At 42.9% G+C, this 21509-nt stretch overlaps 1 protein-coding gene across 3 annotated transcripts in view; it reads left to right on the top strand.

Moving 5' to 3' along the window:
* Window positions 1-5478, top strand: part of SMOX (spermine oxidase) — a 50908-nt gene extending 45430 nt beyond the window's left edge. For all 3 annotated transcript variants that reach the window (XM_075572376.1, XM_075572391.1, XM_075572385.1), the window contains exons 6-7: window positions 77-237; window positions 4153-5478. In XM_075572376.1, coding sequence (XP_075428491.1) covers window positions 77-237; window positions 4153-4290 — 299 coding nt within the window. In that variant the 3' untranslated portion in view covers window positions 4291-5478. The remainder of the gene's footprint in view (window positions 1-76; window positions 238-4152) is intronic.
* Window positions 5479-21509: the final 16031 nt, after the last annotated feature.

Raw genomic sequence — 21509 nt, 5'->3', positions numbered from 1 at the left:
TGTGTATACTTGAGAAGAGTACTGTTTGGTTACTTCCCTGTTTGCTAAGAACTTTCCTTCTTTTTCTATATTGTAGGGAATCCTCACATTCCAAAGCCACGGCGAATCCTGCGTTCCTCCTGGGGCAGTAACCCGTACTTCCTCGGATCCTATTCATATACACAAGTGGGCTCTAGTGGAGCAGATGTAGAAAAACTTGTGAAGCCACTGCCTTATACAGAGAGCTCCAAAACTGTTGTGAGTACCTTGTCTAATGTAATTAATTTGATGCCTTGAGGCTGAAAGATGTTCGCAGTGAATCTCAATGCACTTCAGACAGTTGTTGGCCCTTTTCCCCTTGATACATTTTGGAAGAAAAAATAATCAAGACGACAAACCCCATATTAGTGGTGGACGTACGTCCTATATAAGCCTTAATTTATTGTTTCATTCCACAAGTTCACCGGCCTCTATTTTATTTAAAATCCCTTTTTGAATTGGTCTTAACTCTGGTTATCTACACCTATTCTTCTGGCGTAATTAGTAAGATAAAATGGCTTCCGTCAATATCTGGACCAATCAATGGCAAGAACCACACTAGGTAGCATGACTTTCTCTGTATTCATTTGCTGGTTCCATTGTACATTCCTGAAACTACAGAGAACCATTGAGCCAGAACTCGGGATCTCCTGGAGGTAAGACCAGGGTTGGAAACTGGACTTGCAGCAGCAATACTATGAAGCATGCAAATGTACTGCTTCTAAGTTTTTCTGCTTACTGTACACATTTCACTCTCGTTAGCATGTGTATTACAGTAATATATTAGACTGTTAGAAATATTAATATATTAGACTGTTCTATAAAAAGCTCTGATGTTTGCACCTGTGCACAGTATGTGATGGCAACAATTCATCTGAAACTAGTCATGGCCAATATGATTATTAGCCTGAATAGTCACAAGGTCATATGGTGACACATGTAATCTATAGCAGTGTGCACACAAACTGTTTCTTGTTCAGTAAACTTGCTACAAATTGGTTTCTAACAAGGTGTGTGTGTGTGTGTGTGTGTGTGTGTGTGTGTGTGTGTGTGTGTGTGTGTGTGTGTGTGTGTGTACACACACACACACACTTTATAGAACAAGATGGTGGAGGTGGCACGTGTGATGCGAGTTGATTTATTATAGTGTTGTTGCAGGAATCGTCAAAAGCCAAAGGTTGTCCGACTGCACTCAAACAGATTTCAGTGTAGTCAAAGACCAGTATTATTGGATTTGAACTATCTTTATACCTGATGATGGATATTCCTGATAACATTGGAATCTGAGTGCGGCAGGATGTCCTGACATCAAAATAATGTCCCTTCCTCTGGAATTGAACTAGATATTGAGTGATGAAAAAATAAGAATATTAAAGGTCATCAAAGTGGGACTGGTCCATTTAAAAAAAACATTAAATATTGGGGATAAAAATCACCAATCCCCACGTACCTGAAGAACATTTAGGATTGTATACAGATATTGTGGTTTGTGTGTGGCAATATATATATATATTTGAGTGTGTTTTTACCAAGCAGTGCTATTCGACAAGACACTTATCTGTACCCCCATTATTCAATTTAGATTGTAAACTCTGTAGGAAAGGGACTCCCTTTTTCCCATTGTTTTCTGCTCTTGTGACACTGGAAAATATACCTACGTATAATTAAGTAGCCACTACTGTCCAGTTTTATTTATTATTTATTTCTTTATAAAAATGTTTTATCAGGAAGTAATACATTGAGAGTTACCTCTCGTTTTCAAGTATGTCCTGGACATAGTTATGATGACAAATAATACATGGTTACATAAATGAACAGGGTATACATTTTATATACAATATACAGGCATACCCCGTTTTACATACACCCACTTTACGTACACTCGCAAGTACGTACATTTTTTTTTAGTTACACCATACCCCTGTGTACGTACACGTGCTTCGCGAGTACGGACACCAGGGGGTGGCGTGCGTGCGCACCTCCAATACAGCAACCTCCTTCATTGTGGTCCCTAACTGAGTGGGAGTGCAGTTAAAGGGGAACGGGGCCGGATGGCAGGGGGAAGGGGGAGATCGGGCGCGCCATCAATCAGCTTCTATAGCAGTGATTCCGCCCTCACTGCAGCTCCTGGCTTTTCTCCCTCCCTCCTCCCTCCTCCCTCCTCCCTCCTCCCTCCTCAGATCTCGCTCTAGCCTGCTGCTGCTGCAGCAGAACGGAACTTTGCATGTGAGTTACTGGCTACGGGGGAGGAGGTCCTCTTCTACTGCATTCTGTGCTTGTGTGTCTGAGTGTGTGTGTGTGTGTGTGTGTGTGTGTCTGAGTGTGTGTCTGTCTGTCTGTCTGAGTGTGTGTGTCTGTCTGTCTGAGTGTGTGTGTGTGTCTGTCTGAGTGTGTCTGTCTGAGTGTGTGTGTGTCTGTCTGAGTGTGTGTGTGTCTGTCTGTGTGTGTGTGTGTGTGTGTCTGAGTGTGTGTGTGTGTGTGTGTGTGTGTGTCTGTCTGAGTGTGTCTGTCTGAGTGTGTGTCTGCGTGTGTGTCTGCGTGTGTGTCTGCGTGTGTGTCTGCGGGTGTGTCTGCGGGTGTGTCTGCGTGTGCGTGACTGTGCGTGATTAAGTGCGTGTGCGTGCGTGATTGTGTGACTGAGGGAGTGCGTGCGTGATTGTGTGACTGAGGGAGTGCGTGCGTGATTGTGTGACTGAGGGAGTGCGTGAGAGATTGTGTGACTGAGGGAGTGCGTGAGAGATTGTGTGACTGAGGGAGTGCGTGAGAGATTGTGTGACTGAGGGAGTGCGTGAGAGATTGTGTGACTGAGGGAGTGCGTGAGAGATTGTGTGACTGAGGGAGTGCGTGCGAGTAAGCCAAGCTGATCAAGGACCTGAGTAAGGCCGTGCGTATAGTGCCCGCGATGCCGCCCAAAAACAAACACATTGCCGCCGCGTGCGCTTATAGTAAGCGCGAGAGCGGCAATGCAATGGAGCGGACTTTGGAAGCCGGGAATATTTGACCTCATGTGACAGCCCCTGAACAAATCAAATGTCCGGGAGTCTGCGATGCCGCCGCAAAGCGAAATATAACTTTCGCTAGCGGGGATGGGTGATGTCGCCGGTCGCGGGCACTATACGCACGGCCTAAGGAAGCACAGCATTGTAAAACACTGTACTGTACTGTATTGTACTGTACTGTTTTCACCAAAGTCACAAAAAATAAGTCCCAAAAATATATCAGTCAGTCAAAAATGCACCTCACCTTCCTGCCCTTTCAGTAAAAAAACTGTACAGTAGAAGATATGCCCTCTCCTTCATCCTTCCTACATATTTTTTAAATAATTTTCCATTCATCCATGTTGTATCTGTCAGCACATAAGAAAAATCAGCTGACATTAAAGATTTTATTTCAATAAAGCCTACTGTATTTATTTTGGTTACAAATGCGTTATTACATCAGTTATGCACATATATGATGTTTACAGTACAGTACATGCATTGTAAAGTGGAAAAAAGGTAGTGCTTCACTTTAAGTACATTTTCACTTTACATACATGCTCCGGTCCCATTGCGTATGTTAAAGCGGGGTATGCCTGTATTGCATGCACAGTTAGAAAGTTGTTCTCCGCAGTACGGTTTTCTCTATTGGTTTCCAGTGGGATTGAAGGAAGTAGGAGGCATCACGGTTAACTTGAGGTCAATTTAATTTCTTTATTTTCTGAATAGGGAAAAGCAAAGACCACTGATATTTATTATACATTTGCACGTCAGCATGGTAATTGTGAGTGGGCTTGCAAAAATCCAGAGGTACTTACAATGCTTTGACTCTCTTTTGTTAGAGAAGGATTAAGGGCCATATTTATGAAGAGGATACTGAAGGATACAGATGTAGCTAACCTAACTGTCTCCGGTGCCGCTGCCACCCACGGTCATGACACCGGCGGATTAATACTGCAGGGAGTCCCATTTAGAAGCATGGACCCTCTTCAGCGCGATCGCGCACAAACACTGTCTTGAGTGCCACAGACTTTTTCTGGGGACATCAAGTCTTGCTACATCTGTACCTTTTACAACTTAATACCTCTTGGTAAATATGGCTTCTGTCTCTCTTGATCTGCATACCTAAATGTCTCTTCTTGTCTCTGTTATCCAGCCCAGGCAGGTGATGTTTTCTGGTGAGGCCACCCACAGGAAGTATTATTCCACTACACATGGTGCTCTGCTCTCCGGTCAGAGGGAAGCTGCTCACCTTGCTGAAATGTACCAAGATCTCTTACAATGCAAGAACTGAAAGCCTAATGCTAAAAGAACAGAACCACTAACTCGTGATTCCTACTACCATTGTGTGTTTTAATTCATTTTTTCTTTTTTTTTTTAAATATTGAAAGTAGAACAATTTTTATCTTTTTACGAAAATACAAAAAGTTTTAAAATGAGACGTTTGTAGATAATTCATGTACTGTATTGTTAACAGAAAAGGGTGCTCTTCTGTCCTATTACTGTTTTTTTTTGTGTCATTTACATATTGCACATTTGGTGCCTCTTTGATTTTTCTGTATTGTAAGTGCCTTCTATACTAAATACTAAACAAATGAAATAATAAAAGCATTTCAGGTCAGAAGACTGTCTGCGGCTTTATATATGTATTTATTTAAAAATATTTTACCAGCAACCATACATGATACTGATGAATATCTGTTTTTGTGTCCATGCCTTGAAGATGTTTTGTTTTTGTTTTTTGTTTCTCCTCTGGTATTTGCCAAGAAAGCATTTTGCAATGGAATGGTCTGAAGTTCCTCTGAATGCTTCGGTCTGCCCATTACTTAGCAGATTCCCCTCTGATGTGTTCTAAAGTAGGCATACTGTTCAGAAAACGTTTTACTTGACCATGTTTTACTAGACCATGTATGTAAGCTCTTTTTTCCTAACCAAAGCAGGGATATTCATAAAATGTGACCTGTTGGTGGCCCTTGAGGACTGGAGTTGGCCTCTCCTGTTATAGATTCAGCATTGATTAAACAGTATGGGTATAGTATATAGACTTGGGTGGAAAATTGAAAGGGCAACCTCTGTTTACAATGTAAAATGAATAGTAGAATGAACTCGATGCTGCCAGTAACCCTGATCCTGTGTGGGTGCTTCCCTTCTACACTTTGGAAAATGTTAGCAGAATTAAGCAGTTTGGTAAATTCACTCACATACATTTTATTATTGTTTATTTGTAAAGCGACAACATATTCCGCAGCCCGGTACAATGGGGGTACAGAATGATGTAAATGACATCAAATCAGGACATTCTGGCGCGAAACGTAACGAGGGCTTTGCTCGTGAGGTCTTACTCTACAATACATATGTTTTTACTGTAATATTTTCAATATGGTTGTGCCAGGGTTGTCACTATACTGTATGTAGAAGCAAAAGAAAACTGCTGCACAAGGCCTGCAATTCATTATCATAAACGTTTTTGTACATATCTAAATTCTTTGTCCCGTTGTGATTAATTAACCGCATGCATTGTTTCATATCACTTAACTCGAAAGAATTGCCTATATTGCCCCCCCAAAAAGAGAAGCGCTTTCCCACCAAGTCAAGGTAAACACAAAGGCAGGGACTACTCTATTCTTGTCACATTCTTATAAGGAGCTTTTCACACACTTGCATTATAAATCTAGATATACCAGCCACTTTAAGAAGAACTTTTTATGGCTACCTGAGTCATGGATGGAAGTGTGATTGGCCAGAGATTGTCAGTAGATCGGTGTGTAACAAAAAAATCTTTCAGTCGCAGACATCCTGAGTGTTACCATTTACCGGTTCGCTCTCTTCTCCTCCCCTACAAGTTTAGTTTTGTGTTTTTGCGCTCTGTGTGCATACACCATTTCAACAGACTCTCGCTTGTCACCTTTACACTTTAAGCTCGATTGGCAACACCTGAAAACCTAGATACCAACTTTTAATAATTTTAAAATGTCAATGTTAACAGGTTCAATTCTCTCATAAGAAGAATGGCTCTCTGAGTTAAAATCTTTGAAGGGAGACATAATCATGCTTCAAGAAACTCCCGTTAACAAGAAAAAATGGACCAGCCTCAAATATGAACTTTTCATGTATCCTAAAGGGTCGTAGTCATCCTGATCAAACCATAAGCGCATTTCAAGTTAGATAATCAGGTATCAGACAAGGATGGCAGATTACTGATCCTGGTGGGAAAAATTAGAGGAACCTTAGTATCGTTGTTTGCCCCTAATGAAAAACAGACACTATTCTTTCATAACGCATTCCCTAAGATCATGCTTCTCATGCTTGTCATAGGTGAGGACTTTAATGCTGTTATGAGCCTGACAATGGGATAGATTTCCAACAATCACTGCTAGTAAGAAAATCCAAAACCCGGCACAAGATACTTGTGAAGAGCTGCAAATCTCATATCCAAAAGATACACACAGTGCACAGAACGATAGATGTAATAGTAGTACGCATGGGTCTGATTGCCTCGATTTTGAAGGAATGGAGCATGAGAAGTCATGGTCAAATTATACACTTGTTTCCTTAATTTTAATATATAATTGCCTTATTGAGAGAACTGAGAGCTTTCCGCTGAACGTACCAATTGTTTAAAGATAAGGGCAATAAGGCTGACTGTCTTCTGACTTGTAAGCTTAGAAATAAGGTTAATTGCCATATTATCTACCCAATCAAACAGAGCTCAGGATCTTTTAACTCATAGCCCTATAGAAGTAAGCAATGCGTTTAAAGAATACTATCAAAAACTTTAGAATCTCAAAGATTTAATGGGTTGACTCTTCTAGTGCAGACCAAAAAAAGCAATATGTAGATAAGGCATCGCTACCAACATTAGATGCGGACTCCACTAAGTTATTGGAGAAACCCATAACTTTTGAAGAAATAGCCCAAACCATTAAGTCCCTTAAGACCTCAAAATCACCAGGCCTCAATGGTTATACCAATATTTATTATAAAAAGTTTGCCTATTAACCTATTAATTTTATTTAAGAAACCCTTTAAAAGTAACTAGCCACCCCAGAAAAGGTTGAAGGCCTTACCAACGGTTATACCAACAGAAGGTAAAGACCCTACAGTTTTCCCAAGTTATAGACCAATATAGTTAATAAATAATGTTAAAATACTGTAGTGCCGATGAGTATTCTAAAACAAATCTGGGGCAATCACCAACAAGACCCAGGTACATGCTGGGTACATGCTGCAACATGAATGGGACTGCCAGGGACCCCTGCTGTGTTAATCCGATGGGCATTAGTCTCTGCAGAAATGTCACTGAAATATTGCAGCATGTACCCAGCATGAGTCTTGTTGGTCTTTAGAGAAATAGAGTACTTTGCTAAATTGACACACTTTAAAATAAACTGCACCAAATCTGAGACTCTTTGTCTAAACAAGTTATAGACCAATATCGTTAATAAATAATGATGTTAAAATATTGGCCACAAGGTTAAATGGGCTGTTAGGCTTCCTCATACACCTCGATCCAGGTTGGCTTTGTCCCTGAGAGACAAGCTGTAGATCATATCTGGACGATAACACATTCGTAGCAGTAACCATAGCCAGATGCCCACCATAGTTTTAGGATTAGATATTGAGAAGTCTTTTGGCAGGATGACTTCACCCTTGATGTTTCAAGTTCCCATAAATTTCATCTGCCCCCCCCCCCCCCTGCTTTATAGTGGGCATAAATGCCCTTTATTCATCACCTACAGCCACAGTAAAAGGCTTGGGGTGTATGTCAGTCGTTCCCGATTAAGAATGAGACTTGTCATGGTTACCTAATGGCACCACTGCTGTTTGCCTTTGTGATAGAAGCGTTTGCATCATCAGTGAGATTAAACAAGAAATTCACAGGTGTAACGATAGGAAAAAAGGACTAACCAGTATCTTTTTTTCGCAAATTATGTCCTACTATCGCACACAAGTCCAGAAACGTTGCTACCAGAACTTTATAGAAAAATAGAGGACTTTGCTAAATTGACACACTTTACGATGGGCCGCAATTATAGTAGCCGTGACGGCGCGCGCAATGGCATGCGCCGCAGAAACAAATCAGTGGAAGTCAATGAGGGCGGCCATAGTGCGCATGATACAGAGCGACCACGCGGCAGATTTTTCAAGCTACAAATCATTTTGTTCTTTCGCGCTGCGGCCGCGTTATGTGAGCTGTTCAGCCAATGAGGGTGAACCAGCCTCCCCGACCACGCAAACATTATAGGCACAAATCGCACGCGCAACGCCATTCGCTCTGTCGCAAGCGCGCTCGCCTACTATAAACGCGGCCTTAGTTTATACATATAGGCTGCTTCATAAGCTAAACTGAAGCAAGACTTTAAGATAAACTGAAAAGAGACAAGTCTAAATTATCTGGGAGTCTACATAACAAAGCAATATATAAACCTTTGGTGAAAATGAACATTCTCCTGAGACTCCTGTAGTTTATGTAAGTGCTCCCATATCAGTTCCATGTCAAACAGTTTGTGATTTACAGAGGAGTGTGTCTAGGTTTTTGTGCGGCAATAAAAAAAATCGAGAATGTCCAATAATATACCATTCATCACTAGAGGGTGGTCAAGCTCTACCAGACATACAGTATAGTGATACTACAGAGCAGCTAGACTAAGCCATCTAATATATTGGTTGCTAAAGGATGGACAGAGGTCATGAGTGGACATCAGTGGCGTAGCTAAATATGGGGGGGCCCTGGGCAAAATTTGGCGCATGCACGATCGGCACCTGCTGGCTGCTAGTGTGCATGCGCGACCGGTATTTCCAGAGCGGGCCCCCAAGAGCACGGGCCCCCGGGCTTTGCCGGCTATAGATACGCCCCTGGTGGACATTGAGAAAAGGATAGTGCAAGTAAATTACATGTCTTCCCTACTTTGGGTCACAGTCTCCAAAAGATGTTCCAAAAATGATTCCCACCCAATTTTCTCCCACTCAGGAGTTTGGGTAAAACCCATAACTTAGGTGGCTTCTCATCAATCCCTTCTCCGCTAGCCCCTGTTAAGGGGGAACCCTGAGTTCCAGTAGACTCATTCCCTTTATGGGAAAAGGAGGGAATACTGAGATGTAGGGAGCTTTACAAGGACTCACACTTCAAGTCTTTTCGGAACCTGCTCAATAACTCTTTTATCAATATTTACAGCTTAGACATTTCTCTACATCACTAGGAAGTAATCAAAACACCAGTATATCGTTATCTGTTTTTGAAACACTTTATTATAACTCTGAAAACAACAAAGGAACAATCTCTTAATTCTATATCTTGCTCTCAATAGGAATAATAGTAAAGAAAACAAAGTTTATGCAATGATGGGAGAGTGATTTGGGTCTGAAACTGGATTGGAGGGGACATTCTTGAGAACACTTCTAAGTCTTCCATATGTTCTGTTATGAAAGAGACAAATATCTGCATATTGTTTGAGGTAGTGCGGAGGCAGGGGCACTTTTCTTCACATCTAGTGGACGTGCCTCATGCTTAGCTCCCTATGGGACAAAGTTAAGGATTGTATTAGTCATGTCACATAATGCAACAATCCATTGTACCCTTGGTCCCATCTATTGTTTAAACCAGGGGTGGGGAACGTCAGGCCCGAGGGCCGTATAAGGCCCCCGAAATAATTTGGTCTGGCCCTGCTAAGGCAACTGCTATAACCGGGGTCACGCTAATTTAAAAAAAAAAATGGCTGCCGCGTGCCCGATCGGGAGGTTGTGTGAGGCACCGGCAGCCCTACACGATCCCCAGCAGCCACTGTACTAGCCCCAGCAGTCCCCACACTTCCCCCCGCAGCAGTCCCCGCACTTCCCCAGCAGTTCCCCCCGCACTTAGACCAGCAGCCGCCCTACACGATCCCCCCAGCAGCAGCAGCAACTACCAGAGGTAGGGGGGGGGGGGGATCTTTGTGGCTGTGTGCCTGTCTGTGCCTGTATGGCCCGCGAACGATGTTATAAATATCCAAATGGCCCTTGGCAGAAAAAAGGTTCCCCACCCCTGGTTTAAACCCATCAAGAGCTTAAATAGATGCACAGATATGTTGATAACCCATACAAAATGTGTAATAGCAAGGTCAAGGAGAGATAAAAACCCCCTATGGCACAGATAGAAAAACAAAACCGGGGACATAATGCTTATGGTAAAATTAACCTATATGTTGCATGACGCAACAAATTTAAAAGCGTATGGGATCCATTTAAAGGAGGCACGATAGCTCCCCCACTCTTACATAGTTACATAGTAGATGAGGTTGAAAAAAGACATACAGGTATGTCCATCGACTTAAACCTATGATAGATTTAGACGACAGATACTTATCCAATACCTGTATTTACAGCATATTTATCTACAGGAAAGCAAACAAAAAACCACAGTGAAACATCATCCAATGATGTCTCAAAAGTGGAAAAATTAAGTTTTTCTTCACTTCAGATTACTCCCTAGATCAACATCCTTCCCACGTTTACTTACTGTATGTGGTACAGTATATCCCTGTTTACCATTCCTTTCTAAAAAGATGTCCAACTTTTTTTTTAACATTTCTATTGTATCTGCCATCACAGCCTCCATGGGTAATGAATTCAACATTTTAACTGCCCTTACTGTAAAAAACCCTTACCTTTGTTGCTGGTGAAATCTAATTTTCTCCAGCCTTAGGGGGTGAACTGTGTCGTTTGTACTGCCCTTGGGATGAATAGTTATTTTGAAAGCTCCTTGTATTGACAATGAATATATTTCTATATAATTATCATATCCCCTGTTAGGCAAACAAAAAGAATCTGGAGTGCGCAAAAAAGTGTATTGTGAAAATATTAAAAGTGTATACCAAGTGATAGCACAGAAGCAGTTTGTGCAGGAAAAAAATTATATGAGTGAATAAAAAGTGTAGGTTTAACACTCAAGGGAAAAAAACAAGTGAAAAAATGTGAACGAGAACCAGAATCTTTAAATATTACAAATAACCTCCCTTTGGGATCTATGGGAGTCTGCTGCTATTCGAATAAGGTGACTTGGCATCAGATGTAGAGGGAAAGTGCAAAGAACTCTCTTAGTATAGTATTATTGAAAAAATGGTTGGATAACAGTATTGGTGAGATATGCACGTACAGAAATAAAAAGCATGTGATTAGAAAACGTGAATCCTGGGGAAGTTGCGGGTTGACGTGTCACCACCCGATCAGGGACATCAAGGTAAGCAGGAATCGTCCTCTGTGGATCATAGAAGGAGCTGCCAAATGAAGAGACTTTCCAAGGATAATGTCTGCAGCCTTGGTCTAATTGGTCTCTGTGTTCCACCGCTAAGCACCACGCATGCAGTACTGCTCAGCGAGAAAGGACTCCCAGCACAAGGCGCACATCCAATCATGTCGGCCATGTTCCATGATGATCCATGTTGTATGAGTCCAGCAAATACCACACAAGAGGATAGTCTGATGGGGACACAATACCCCAAAAAGAGGACTAGCGCAATGTAAATATCCTACGCATTTCGTGGCTAAAGGGCACCTTCAGCCTTTCTGGCTGAGCAGTACTGCTTGCACGATGCTTAGCAGGGGAACACAGAGGCCCATATGACCGAGGCTGCAGACATTTTCCTTGGAAGATCCCTTCGTTTGGCAGCTCCTATGATCCACAGAGGACGGTTCTTGATTAACATGATGTCCCTGACCTGATGGTGATGTGGCGACCCACAATTTCCCCAGGATTTACGGTTTCTAATCACATGCTTTTAACCCATTGTATTTCTGTACGTGTATATCTCCCCATTACTGTCATCCAACCCTTTTTTCAATAAAACTATACTATGAGAGATCTTTGCACTTTCCCTCTTTATCCCCTCTTAAATGCCTCTTTTCTAATGTAAACAAATCTAATTTAACTAGCCTCTCCCCGTAAATCAGATTTTCCATCCCCTTTATTAATTTGGTGTTGCTTCTCTGTACTTTTTCTAGTTCCATAATGTGTTTTTTATAGAGTGGTCCCCAAAACTGTACTCATATTCAAAGTGTGGTCTTACTAATGCTTCATACAGTGGCATAATTATGCTTTCTTCCCTTCCATCCATACCCCGTTTAATGCAAGACAATATCTTATTTGCCTTTGCAGCTACTACCTGACATTTGGGCCCTATTGCTAAGCCTGCTGTCTGCAAGAATTCTTAAATCTTTGTCCATCAAGGATTAACCTAATTTGGCCCAATTTAATTTGTAAGTAGCTTGTTTATTCCGTTTCCTAAACGCGGAACCTTAGGCCTCGGCCAAGCTTCCCGCTGGCGTGCTGAGGCGCGCTGAGGCTCAGGCAAAGCGGGTGCTTTCCCTGGCCTTGCGGGTGCTTTCCCTGCACGCCGTCTGGGGGCGGGCCGGGTGCGGGCAAGTGACGTCACGGAGCTGGTTCGCCCTCATTGGGCGAACCGCTCACGTGACCGGCCCTGCGCTCCGGCAAGCGGGGAAATGTTAAATTTCCCTAAGACCTACGCTTCTGCGGCTGTAGGGGCTTAGTGCTGAGCGGAAGCGCGCCTCAGCGAGCAAGCAACAACCATGGACGAGGCCTTACGTTTATCTGTATTAAACCTCATCTGCCATTTACCTATAGTACCCAAGTTTCCAGTTTACACAATTCCTTCTGGAGAGAAATCACATTCTGCTCTAATTGTACTACTGTACTTTACACAATTTAGCATCATCAGCAAAAATGGGGACTTTGCTCTCTATGCCAACTTCAAGGTCATTAATAAACAAGTTAAAAAGCAGGACTCCCAGTACCGATCCTTGAGGTGCTCCACTTACAACTTTAGCCCAACCTGAAAAAGTTCCATTTATGACAACTCTCTGTTGTCTATCCTTCAACCAGTTTTCAATCCAGGTGCAAATATTTTTACCCAGACCAATTTCCTTTATTTTGTACACTAACCTCCTGTGTGGCACTGTATCAAAAGCTTGCAAAATCACAGAAGACCACATCAACTGCATTAACTTGGTCTAAAGTCCTACTTAACCCCTCAAAGAAGCTAATAAGGTTAGTTTGGCAGAATCTATCCTTCCTAAATCCAAGCTGACTATTACTAATAATTTTGTTATCTATTAAGTATTCCTAAATATTATCCTGTACTATACCTTCAAGTAGCTTCTCCACTATTAATGTCAGACGTACAGGTCTGTAATTCCTCAGTTGTGAGCTAGCTCCCATTTTAAATATAGACACTACGTCTGCTTTACAACAATCTTGTGGTACTGATCATGTGGAAATAGAGTTCATGAATATTAAAAATAATGGTTTGGCAATTACTAAACTTAGGTCATTGACAACCCTTGGGTGCATGCCATCTGGGCCAGGTGCTTTATTTACTTTAATTTCCTCATGCTGCCTACGCACTTCTTCCTCAGTTACCCAATTGTTCATTAATATACAGGTTGTGGCTTCCTGTTGAGATATTTTTGCACTTGACTCCTCCTTGGTAACTTCAGAGGCAAATAATTTATTTAATACCTTCACCTTTTCCTTATCTCCACTAATTTGCCTGCCCATCTCTCACTGAAAGGGTCCTATATTCTCTTTTGTAATCTTTTGTTCTTATGGTACTTTAATATATTTTTAGGGTCTTACTTTCTAATGCAATCCTTTTTTCATTTTCAATTTCCTGATATGAAGTCCCTTCTGACTTTAGGAATTAAACTTCCTGCCTTTTCCTTTCCATTCCCTCCCCTACTTGTTTATTTAGCCACATTGGTTTAGACTTGTTTCTTTTATATTTATTACCCAAGGGAATACTCTGATAAATGTACTTATTTATTTAACAATGTTTTAAAGACTGCCCATATATCTTCTACATGTTTCCTTGTAAAAATATCTTCCCAATTTAGTCCTTGTAAATTATTCCTTAGTTTATTAAAATCTGCCTTTCTAAAATGTAGTCTTGACTGAAGCAGTATGTAACACCCTTTCTCTATCCCTAAGTGAAATAGCGGTAATTATGGTCATTTTTGCTACCTGTGAGACTTACAGAAGGCCTGAGCCTGGGGTGACTGGGTGCTCTATCTCTATGAGGATCCCATGTAGCAGGATGACTCCACATAGGAACACGACTACATTTATGGTACACCCCAATAATACAATCACAACAGGATTATGTCATGGGAGACCAGCACTTTAAACACATTTATACCCGGGATCATATGATTGAGCAAAGCAAGCAGATAAAATAAATTGTAATTTATTTCATGAATGGTCATACACACAATGTTACACAATTACACTCAAAATACACTTACTGGGACGGGGGCAAATGAAATAGTTTGTTTCCAGATCGAAAAGTTGTAAAAGAAAGTCTTTAGGAGTAATTTCCAGGGAGCGGGAGTTGCTCGCGAAACTGCTTGGAAGTGTCCTCAGTCAGCAGCGCTAACTGCAACTGCTGTGTACTCAGACGGAGCTGCTTCGTTTGTTCTGCCACCGCTGTAATGGCACTTGGAATCTTTAACCCGTACAAAATCTTGGAGGGTTCGTGCATGAATCTTATAGGGTTTAAATCCCTATCTCTAACCAGTGCAGCCAATCTGTCAGTGGGAATAAGTTTTCCCACCTATCCTGGAGTTGCCAATACTTTGGAAACCTGGCAGAGGGGGCTTCTCATTCTGCTAAGAGCATGCGCCAACCTAGCACCTTTGCTCCTTAGCATATGAGACCCAGCGACACCTTGCGACACTAAGTCTGGGCTGGCCACCATTTGCCAAACTGCCCGGACTTTACACTAAGATGGGGGTACTTGAGGATCCCCTCCCCAACTAACAACTTGGGTACAATGAGTCCATTCAACTCTGGGCTTTTACAGACATTGTGGCACAAAGCCAGCGAGATGTCTTAGAAGTTCACATCCTTAGCTCCTTTAGTGAGTCACTAGACGCATTCTACGTGGGGGCTACAATAAATGAGTAATGTCCGGTCCCCGGTGGTCTGAATGAAAGCCCAAATGTGCCTAACATGTTTAATACACTATTTGAGGGGGACTTTCATTCATCAATTTTTATAGAAAAACGTATACAAATTGGTGTTTTCCATGTTTCTCACTGAACTACGCGCACAGCAAGTTTCAGAGCGCTAGGAGCTTTCTAACCAAAGTTAGCAAACAGCCGCTTTTATTCCTTCATCGCTGAACTTAAAAACATTTTTACTCTCGCCACCTCATAGCTGGTGGGAGAGACACCGAACCCCTATACTGAGTTCTGGGGGTTTGGGCATATACTGAGGGACCCTCAAATGTGTTTTCCCTCGCCCGGTCTTAGTGTTCTGGTCTGTGCTGAAGCAGGGAGATCTGGCAATGAGCCGCTAACTGCTTCCTAGGGAGGATTTTGTCCGGTGGTCTGTGTCTTCATGTCTCCAGGGATCTGGTAGGATTCCTGGGTACATATTTTGGGGTAACCCGCAAGTCTGGCCCCCTCCTACCCAAACACACCCTGACAACACTTTACCGTATAATCATCCCTGAAACTCATGCCCTGTGAACCTCCGCTGGTTGGCACTCCTGGAACAGTAAAACACACACATACATCTTTATTACAATACAGGGCACATGCCATAACTGGGTTGCAGAGCTGACACTTCAAACTCTATAATGTGGCTCAGGGGCACCCAGCCAGGCATAATACCTTTATTATTATTGGCCTGGGTAACCCCTCACCGTCACAGGTTACAATAACTATTTTCTGTGGTCCCACATTAGGCTTATACAAGTGTAGCACTGTTTCCCCTTGAACACAGTAACTACTAATGCTGTATAAACCTGTTGGCTCGCAGTGCCTGAACCTCCGCCACGGAGATATAATTCTAACACTTGGGATCCCTCCCAGGTGGAGGCGCTGCACCAACAGAGTGGGAGGAGCTCCTTACAGGACACAACACAATAATACACTTGCAGGATAAAACAATAATAATTCTTTACTTATGTCAGGCTTATCACTGTACATATATAAACGCAGTATATACCCTTTCTGCCTAAGAGTACAACTAGCCAACGTGTCACGCAAGACGCAACCCTCCACCATGTTCCCCACACCGTGTCCAATGTCCCACAACCAACTCCAAGTGTGTGGTGACCGCGCGGTCCACTAGTGTGACAGTATATATATATATATATATATATATATATATATATATATATATATATATATATCGTTGGTGCACTTATAAAGGTACCTGCCAGGCGCTCCTGCACCCGGGCCTGCAGACAGCTTCGAAAAGGATCCGCCGCTCAGCGATACCTTCTGCGATGTCCCGACTTCACCAGCGCGATGATCCGTCAGGGGCGAACCCACCCTGAATATAGTCTCTCTCAGGGAGCGCAGCGTCCGCTGTGTCCCTAACTATCACTATACCCCAATAATGGGGCAGGGTCCCTACGCTAGGGCCTGTCCCTGAAGCAAACACAAACTACAGGGTGTCTCAGGGCCTATCTGCGGCCTAAGGAGATTACTGGCCTAGTGCAGCGGGTCACTGACCCCTGCACAGACACATCTTACCCCTAGCTCTTCCAGGCACCGACTGAGCAAAACGTGCTCCGCTGCAACTACTTCTTCCCCTTCCTAGTAAAATTCTAACACCCTATTGGTTCTCTGGCGTCAGGTGGTGCGTCCTAAGGCTCCTGGGACTTGTAGTCCCTGCCGAGAGCCTTCTCCTGTTGGTGGGGCTCGCCACCCTGCAACCGGCCGCCCTATCCCGACCGCCGTGGTGAGTACAGGGGGGGGGGGGGGTGCCGTCACTCGGAGGGGGACCTGGCTGCACAAGAATAACAATAAGTACAATCCTGGGGTAGCTAGCCCCAATAATACTGAATGGTGCTTGGGCACCTATAAGCCGGTGTCCAGCAAACAACCCTTGCCCAATGTATGTCTGAGGACAGAGCTATCCTCCCCCTTGCGGTGGTGCATGTGTACCTTCCTGGTTAAGGCCTTGACCAGGGAATACTTCCAGACGGTGGATGATCAGCGGCAGGGTCCCTGTGGACGGATGTTCACAGAGGTACACAATTAGGAGGCTTTATAATGTGAAATTATAATAGGCTTTATTGTGCCTGTTCCTTTTTATCAGGAAAATTATCCAAACACAGGGGGGGGAACAAAGCTTCCATTCACTTGGGAGTAATTCTAGTGAAAACACTATGCAACCAATTCACATCTCCTTAGTCAAGCATTTCTCCCCAGCCCCAAACATAGCATGAAAATAGGCAGATATAAGCAGTCTCTTAATAATGAAAGTCTTATCTGTTTATCAGCTGTAGAGTAAGCTTCTCTGCTCTCCTGGAACCGCACGGAGCGTGCACAGAAAATCAGCATCCAGGTTTAAAAGTCTTATTTGGGCCTTGTGTCTTGAAAGCAGCTCTGCTAACTTTTGGCAGAGCTCAAAACAAGTGTGTCTCCAAGTTCAGCTCAGGTGTCAGCTAAAGAGTTCTCACTTCCTGTTTCAAAAGACAGGCTTTCTAAGCCATCTAATTCAGGCAGGTGGTGTTTAGTAATTAACTACAAGAGGTTAACCACCACACTGCTGGATTAAAGACACATTACTGAACAGGTCCCCTGTTACAGTCCCACACCACTTGGTCGCTGACAACAACCCCTCATGTCTCACGTCCAGCTGCTGCGCAGTGACACCCCCCGCCGGAGGAACTCCTATCCTGGCTCTGTTCCTGCTCCGCTGCTACTGCTCACTAACGGGAGATCCCTAGCTGTGTGGCCGGACCTACACACTCCACTTAGGTGAAGGGACTGCCTGGGGCCTAAGGGTAGTATTTCTGGCCTAGTCCAGGAGCTTGACCTACCTTCCTCTCTACTGGCTTCGGATCAACTAGCCATGCCGTCCCCAGTCCGCGGAAGAAATCCTGCTTAGCCAGGACCTCCTCTTCTGGCGGTGCCAACCCCAAGATGGCCGCAGCTCCACACACAGTTCTGGTCTATGGGGCTGCGCCAACCACAGCATGGCCGATGCAACTCTACTGCTTTTCCCGAACAATGGAGTTAATCTCCCCCCAGGAGGTAAGAAGGGGGAACCCTGCCACATGTATAACATGGCTTTTGATCATTTATTTCAATCCCTCTTACTGTCTCTGTACGTTCTTTCTACCTACCAATTAGATTGTAAGCTCCTCGGAGCAGGAACTCCTCTCCCGAAATGTTACTTCTATGTCTGAAGCACTTAATCCCATGATCTGTTATTTGTATACATTTGTTATTTATATGATTGTCACGTGTATTACTATTGTGATGCGCTATGTAAACTAATGGCGCTATATATATAAAGACATACATACATGTGAGCATGTTTGATCACTGCTCGCCAAATGTTCCCTGCCTTGAATATTAGATATTACTTCTACATTGTTTGATATTACCAAATCCAGTAATGCTCTCCTGGCTAGTCCCTCAATAATTTGGGTGATGTGATTGTCTTTTAGCACCCCCAAAAACCTGTTTCCTTTAGTTTTAATGCTTATGTCATTGCTCAGTCTATGGACCCTTGGTAACTAACAATCTAATTCAGTAAGGCGTTGCCATAGGATTTCCTATGATCATATGTTCCGGCATAGATGAGACAAGCTATAGCGAATCTGCACTCTCCCTCCTGAGAATAAGAGTCATTTCACTTTTGAGTATATCTGTTAATGCTTGAAGTCCTGACCACAAGTGTATTGTATTTATCTGAGTGTAAAGACATGTTCATCCACCCTTCCCCACCCAATTTTACTTTCTGTACCCCTTACCCCCTCTCCCATGAAAATGATAACTCAATAAAAAAGTTAGAAAAAAAAAAGTAGAAATTCCAAGGGGTCTTACATGAAGATATTGTCTGCTTGCAATAAGGTCTTAAAGCAGCAGTCCAAGCTGCTGTTTTTTTATTTTTTATTTTATTTCCCTTTAATATGTGCATCAATACAATCCACACAATGATAAGTAATTAGCTAAATTGCTGATCGATCCGTTCTCCTGTGATCGATCAGCGAAGATTCGGCTCGGGGGTTCACTAAATGGCTATCAGTGCAGCAGAAGAGAATCAAAGGTGCAAAGTTCTGTGGGGAAGATCACGTGACCAGGCAGTCACTAGATACAATTGGTGCACTGCTAGAGAGAGGGTAGGGCTCAAAAAGGGGTGTACCAGAGCCTGTTGTGAAGAGGTAGGGGTTACGACTTTATAAATGGTTGCTATATAAAAAAAATCTTGCTACATTATAATACATTAAAAATACAATTCAAAGTTGTTTTTTTTAAATGCTAATAGTATTTTGTCATTGTACAGAACTGATTAAAAAAAAAAAACAAAAATAGAATATTGCTTGGTCTGCAGCTTTAAGAGGAGGCAGGCTTACATATGTATGCTTATGTGGAAGTAAATGTTAACTCTGCAAACCCAAAGATACTACAAGTACGATGGGAGAGGTAAGAGGAGATCCAGGATAGAGCTTTGTTACGAATACCAAGAGTATGGAGAATGTGAAGGAGAAGAGGGTGGTCCACGGTGTCAAATGTGGCAGAGAGGCCGAGTAATATGAGCAGAGTGTAATGACCTCTCTCTTTGGCAGCATGGAGGTCATCCGTTATTTTAGAGGGATTTCATGAGGGGAGATTCTGAGACAGATCTAGGAAAGAGTAGAGGGATTCTGGCAGCAGAGTTTAGGATAGATTGTAGAGGAGACAGGTGAGAGGCAGGAAGGCCGGACAGCAGGAGGTTACAGTAATCAAGACAGGAGAGAATGAGGGCCTGAGTCAGAGTTTTAGCAGTCGAGCAACTGAGGAAAGGGTGTATTTTTGTTATGTTGCGGAGGAAAAAGCGACAGGTTTTAGATATGTTTTGAATGTGAGGGGCGAATGTGACCCCTAGGCAGCGTGCTTGGGCTACTGGGTGAATGATCGTAGTTCCAACAGTAATGTGGAAGGAGGTAGTAGGGCCAGGTTTGGGAGGAAGTATGAGGAGCTCTGTTTCATGTAAGAACATTTGGAATTTCTATTTTTTTTTAAACATATTTTATTGAGTTATTATTTTCATGGGAGACGGGAGGGGGGTAAGGGGTACAGAAAGTAAAATTGGGTGGGGAAGGGTGGATGAACATGTCTTTACACTCAGATAAATACAATACACTTGTGGTCAGGACTTCAAGCATTAACAGATATACTCAAAAGTGTTTTTCAAATACTGTTGAAAAGACTGTTATCCTCAGGAAGCAGAGTGCAGATTAGCTATAGCTTGTCTCATCTATGCCGGAACATATGATCATACGTCACATTCTCTCTGGATTTGCTTGTAAAAGAAAATGGAGCCTAAGGCCGCGCTTATAGTGCGCGTGACGGATGACATCACCCGTCGCCGTCGCCACCAGCGAAAGGTGTATTTCGCTTTGCAGCGACGTCGCAAGCGACCTGGCATTGATTAGTTCAGAGGCTGTCACATGTGGCGACAGCCTCTGAAAAATCAAATTTGACCGGCTTCCAAATGTCGCGCCGCCAGCGTCCCTCCCATCGCGTCGCGCTTACTATAAGCATACGCGACGACGGCAATACATTTGTTTTTCCGCGACGTCGCGTCAACGTCGTCGGCACTATAAGCGCAGCCTAAAGTAGCCACAATCTGCAGAGTGTAGAGATGCTTCTTTCGCTTGTACATTGTCATCTCCTGCTGTCCTCGAACATATTCTACAGGCTAAAGTGCATTAGGGGTTTTCTAATGTGTCGGATTCATTAAAGTGAAATAAAATAGACTGCCCAATTATTCAGAGATCCCTTCTTTCCTTCCATACTTTGCGTGTAATATACAGTATGTTTTTTGAGTTTGGAGATGAAACTATTAATTTGTTTCTCAGACAAACCGATGTGCCCTAGAACATATGTTCTCAATTTAATTGCGCTATTACACATTCATTGAGAGTGCTATTTATGTAAATTGAAAGCTTTACAGTTTCCATTTTAAGACTGTGTAATGACTGGGATTTCTGTTTACTTTTGTTGGTGCCAAATTGCAACAGCCAGATTAAATTGCTACTACGCTGTGTTTTTTTTTTCTCAGAATCATCATGTTTTCCTTTTGATTTTGCTAAAACATTATGGGCCTCGTGCTATACCAGTGATCTACCACATCATTCTTGATCAATAGGAACCGTGTACGGTCCATCCCTTTATCACACCCCTCAAATAAGGGTGCCCACCATTTGTCTCGGTGCTCATATGAGGATGACACACTCATACATTCCTCGGACTCAACTCTTAAGGACACACCAGATGTCTCTCTATCTGTGGAGTGTGAACCTTTACTATTACCTCTAATTACATGTGTATACCTTGTGGGGTTCATTCTTGGTGCTTTCGAATTTACACAACCCTTCCTGTCAGAAGACTTGGAATTTCTGGTCCTACCTCTAGGTGCAGGGTTAAATACAGTGGTGGTTATGTACAGGTACGCGACTTGACCATGGTATCTCCATATCAGAACCCTCATCGCTGGTAACCCAATCCTGCCAG

This window comes from Ascaphus truei, chromosome 1, assembly GCF_040206685.1.
Source record: "Ascaphus truei isolate aAscTru1 chromosome 1, aAscTru1.hap1, whole genome shotgun sequence".
Lineage (NCBI taxonomy): Eukaryota > Metazoa > Chordata > Amphibia > Anura > Ascaphidae > Ascaphus > Ascaphus truei.
This window is presented reverse-complemented; position numbering and strand designations above follow the sequence as displayed.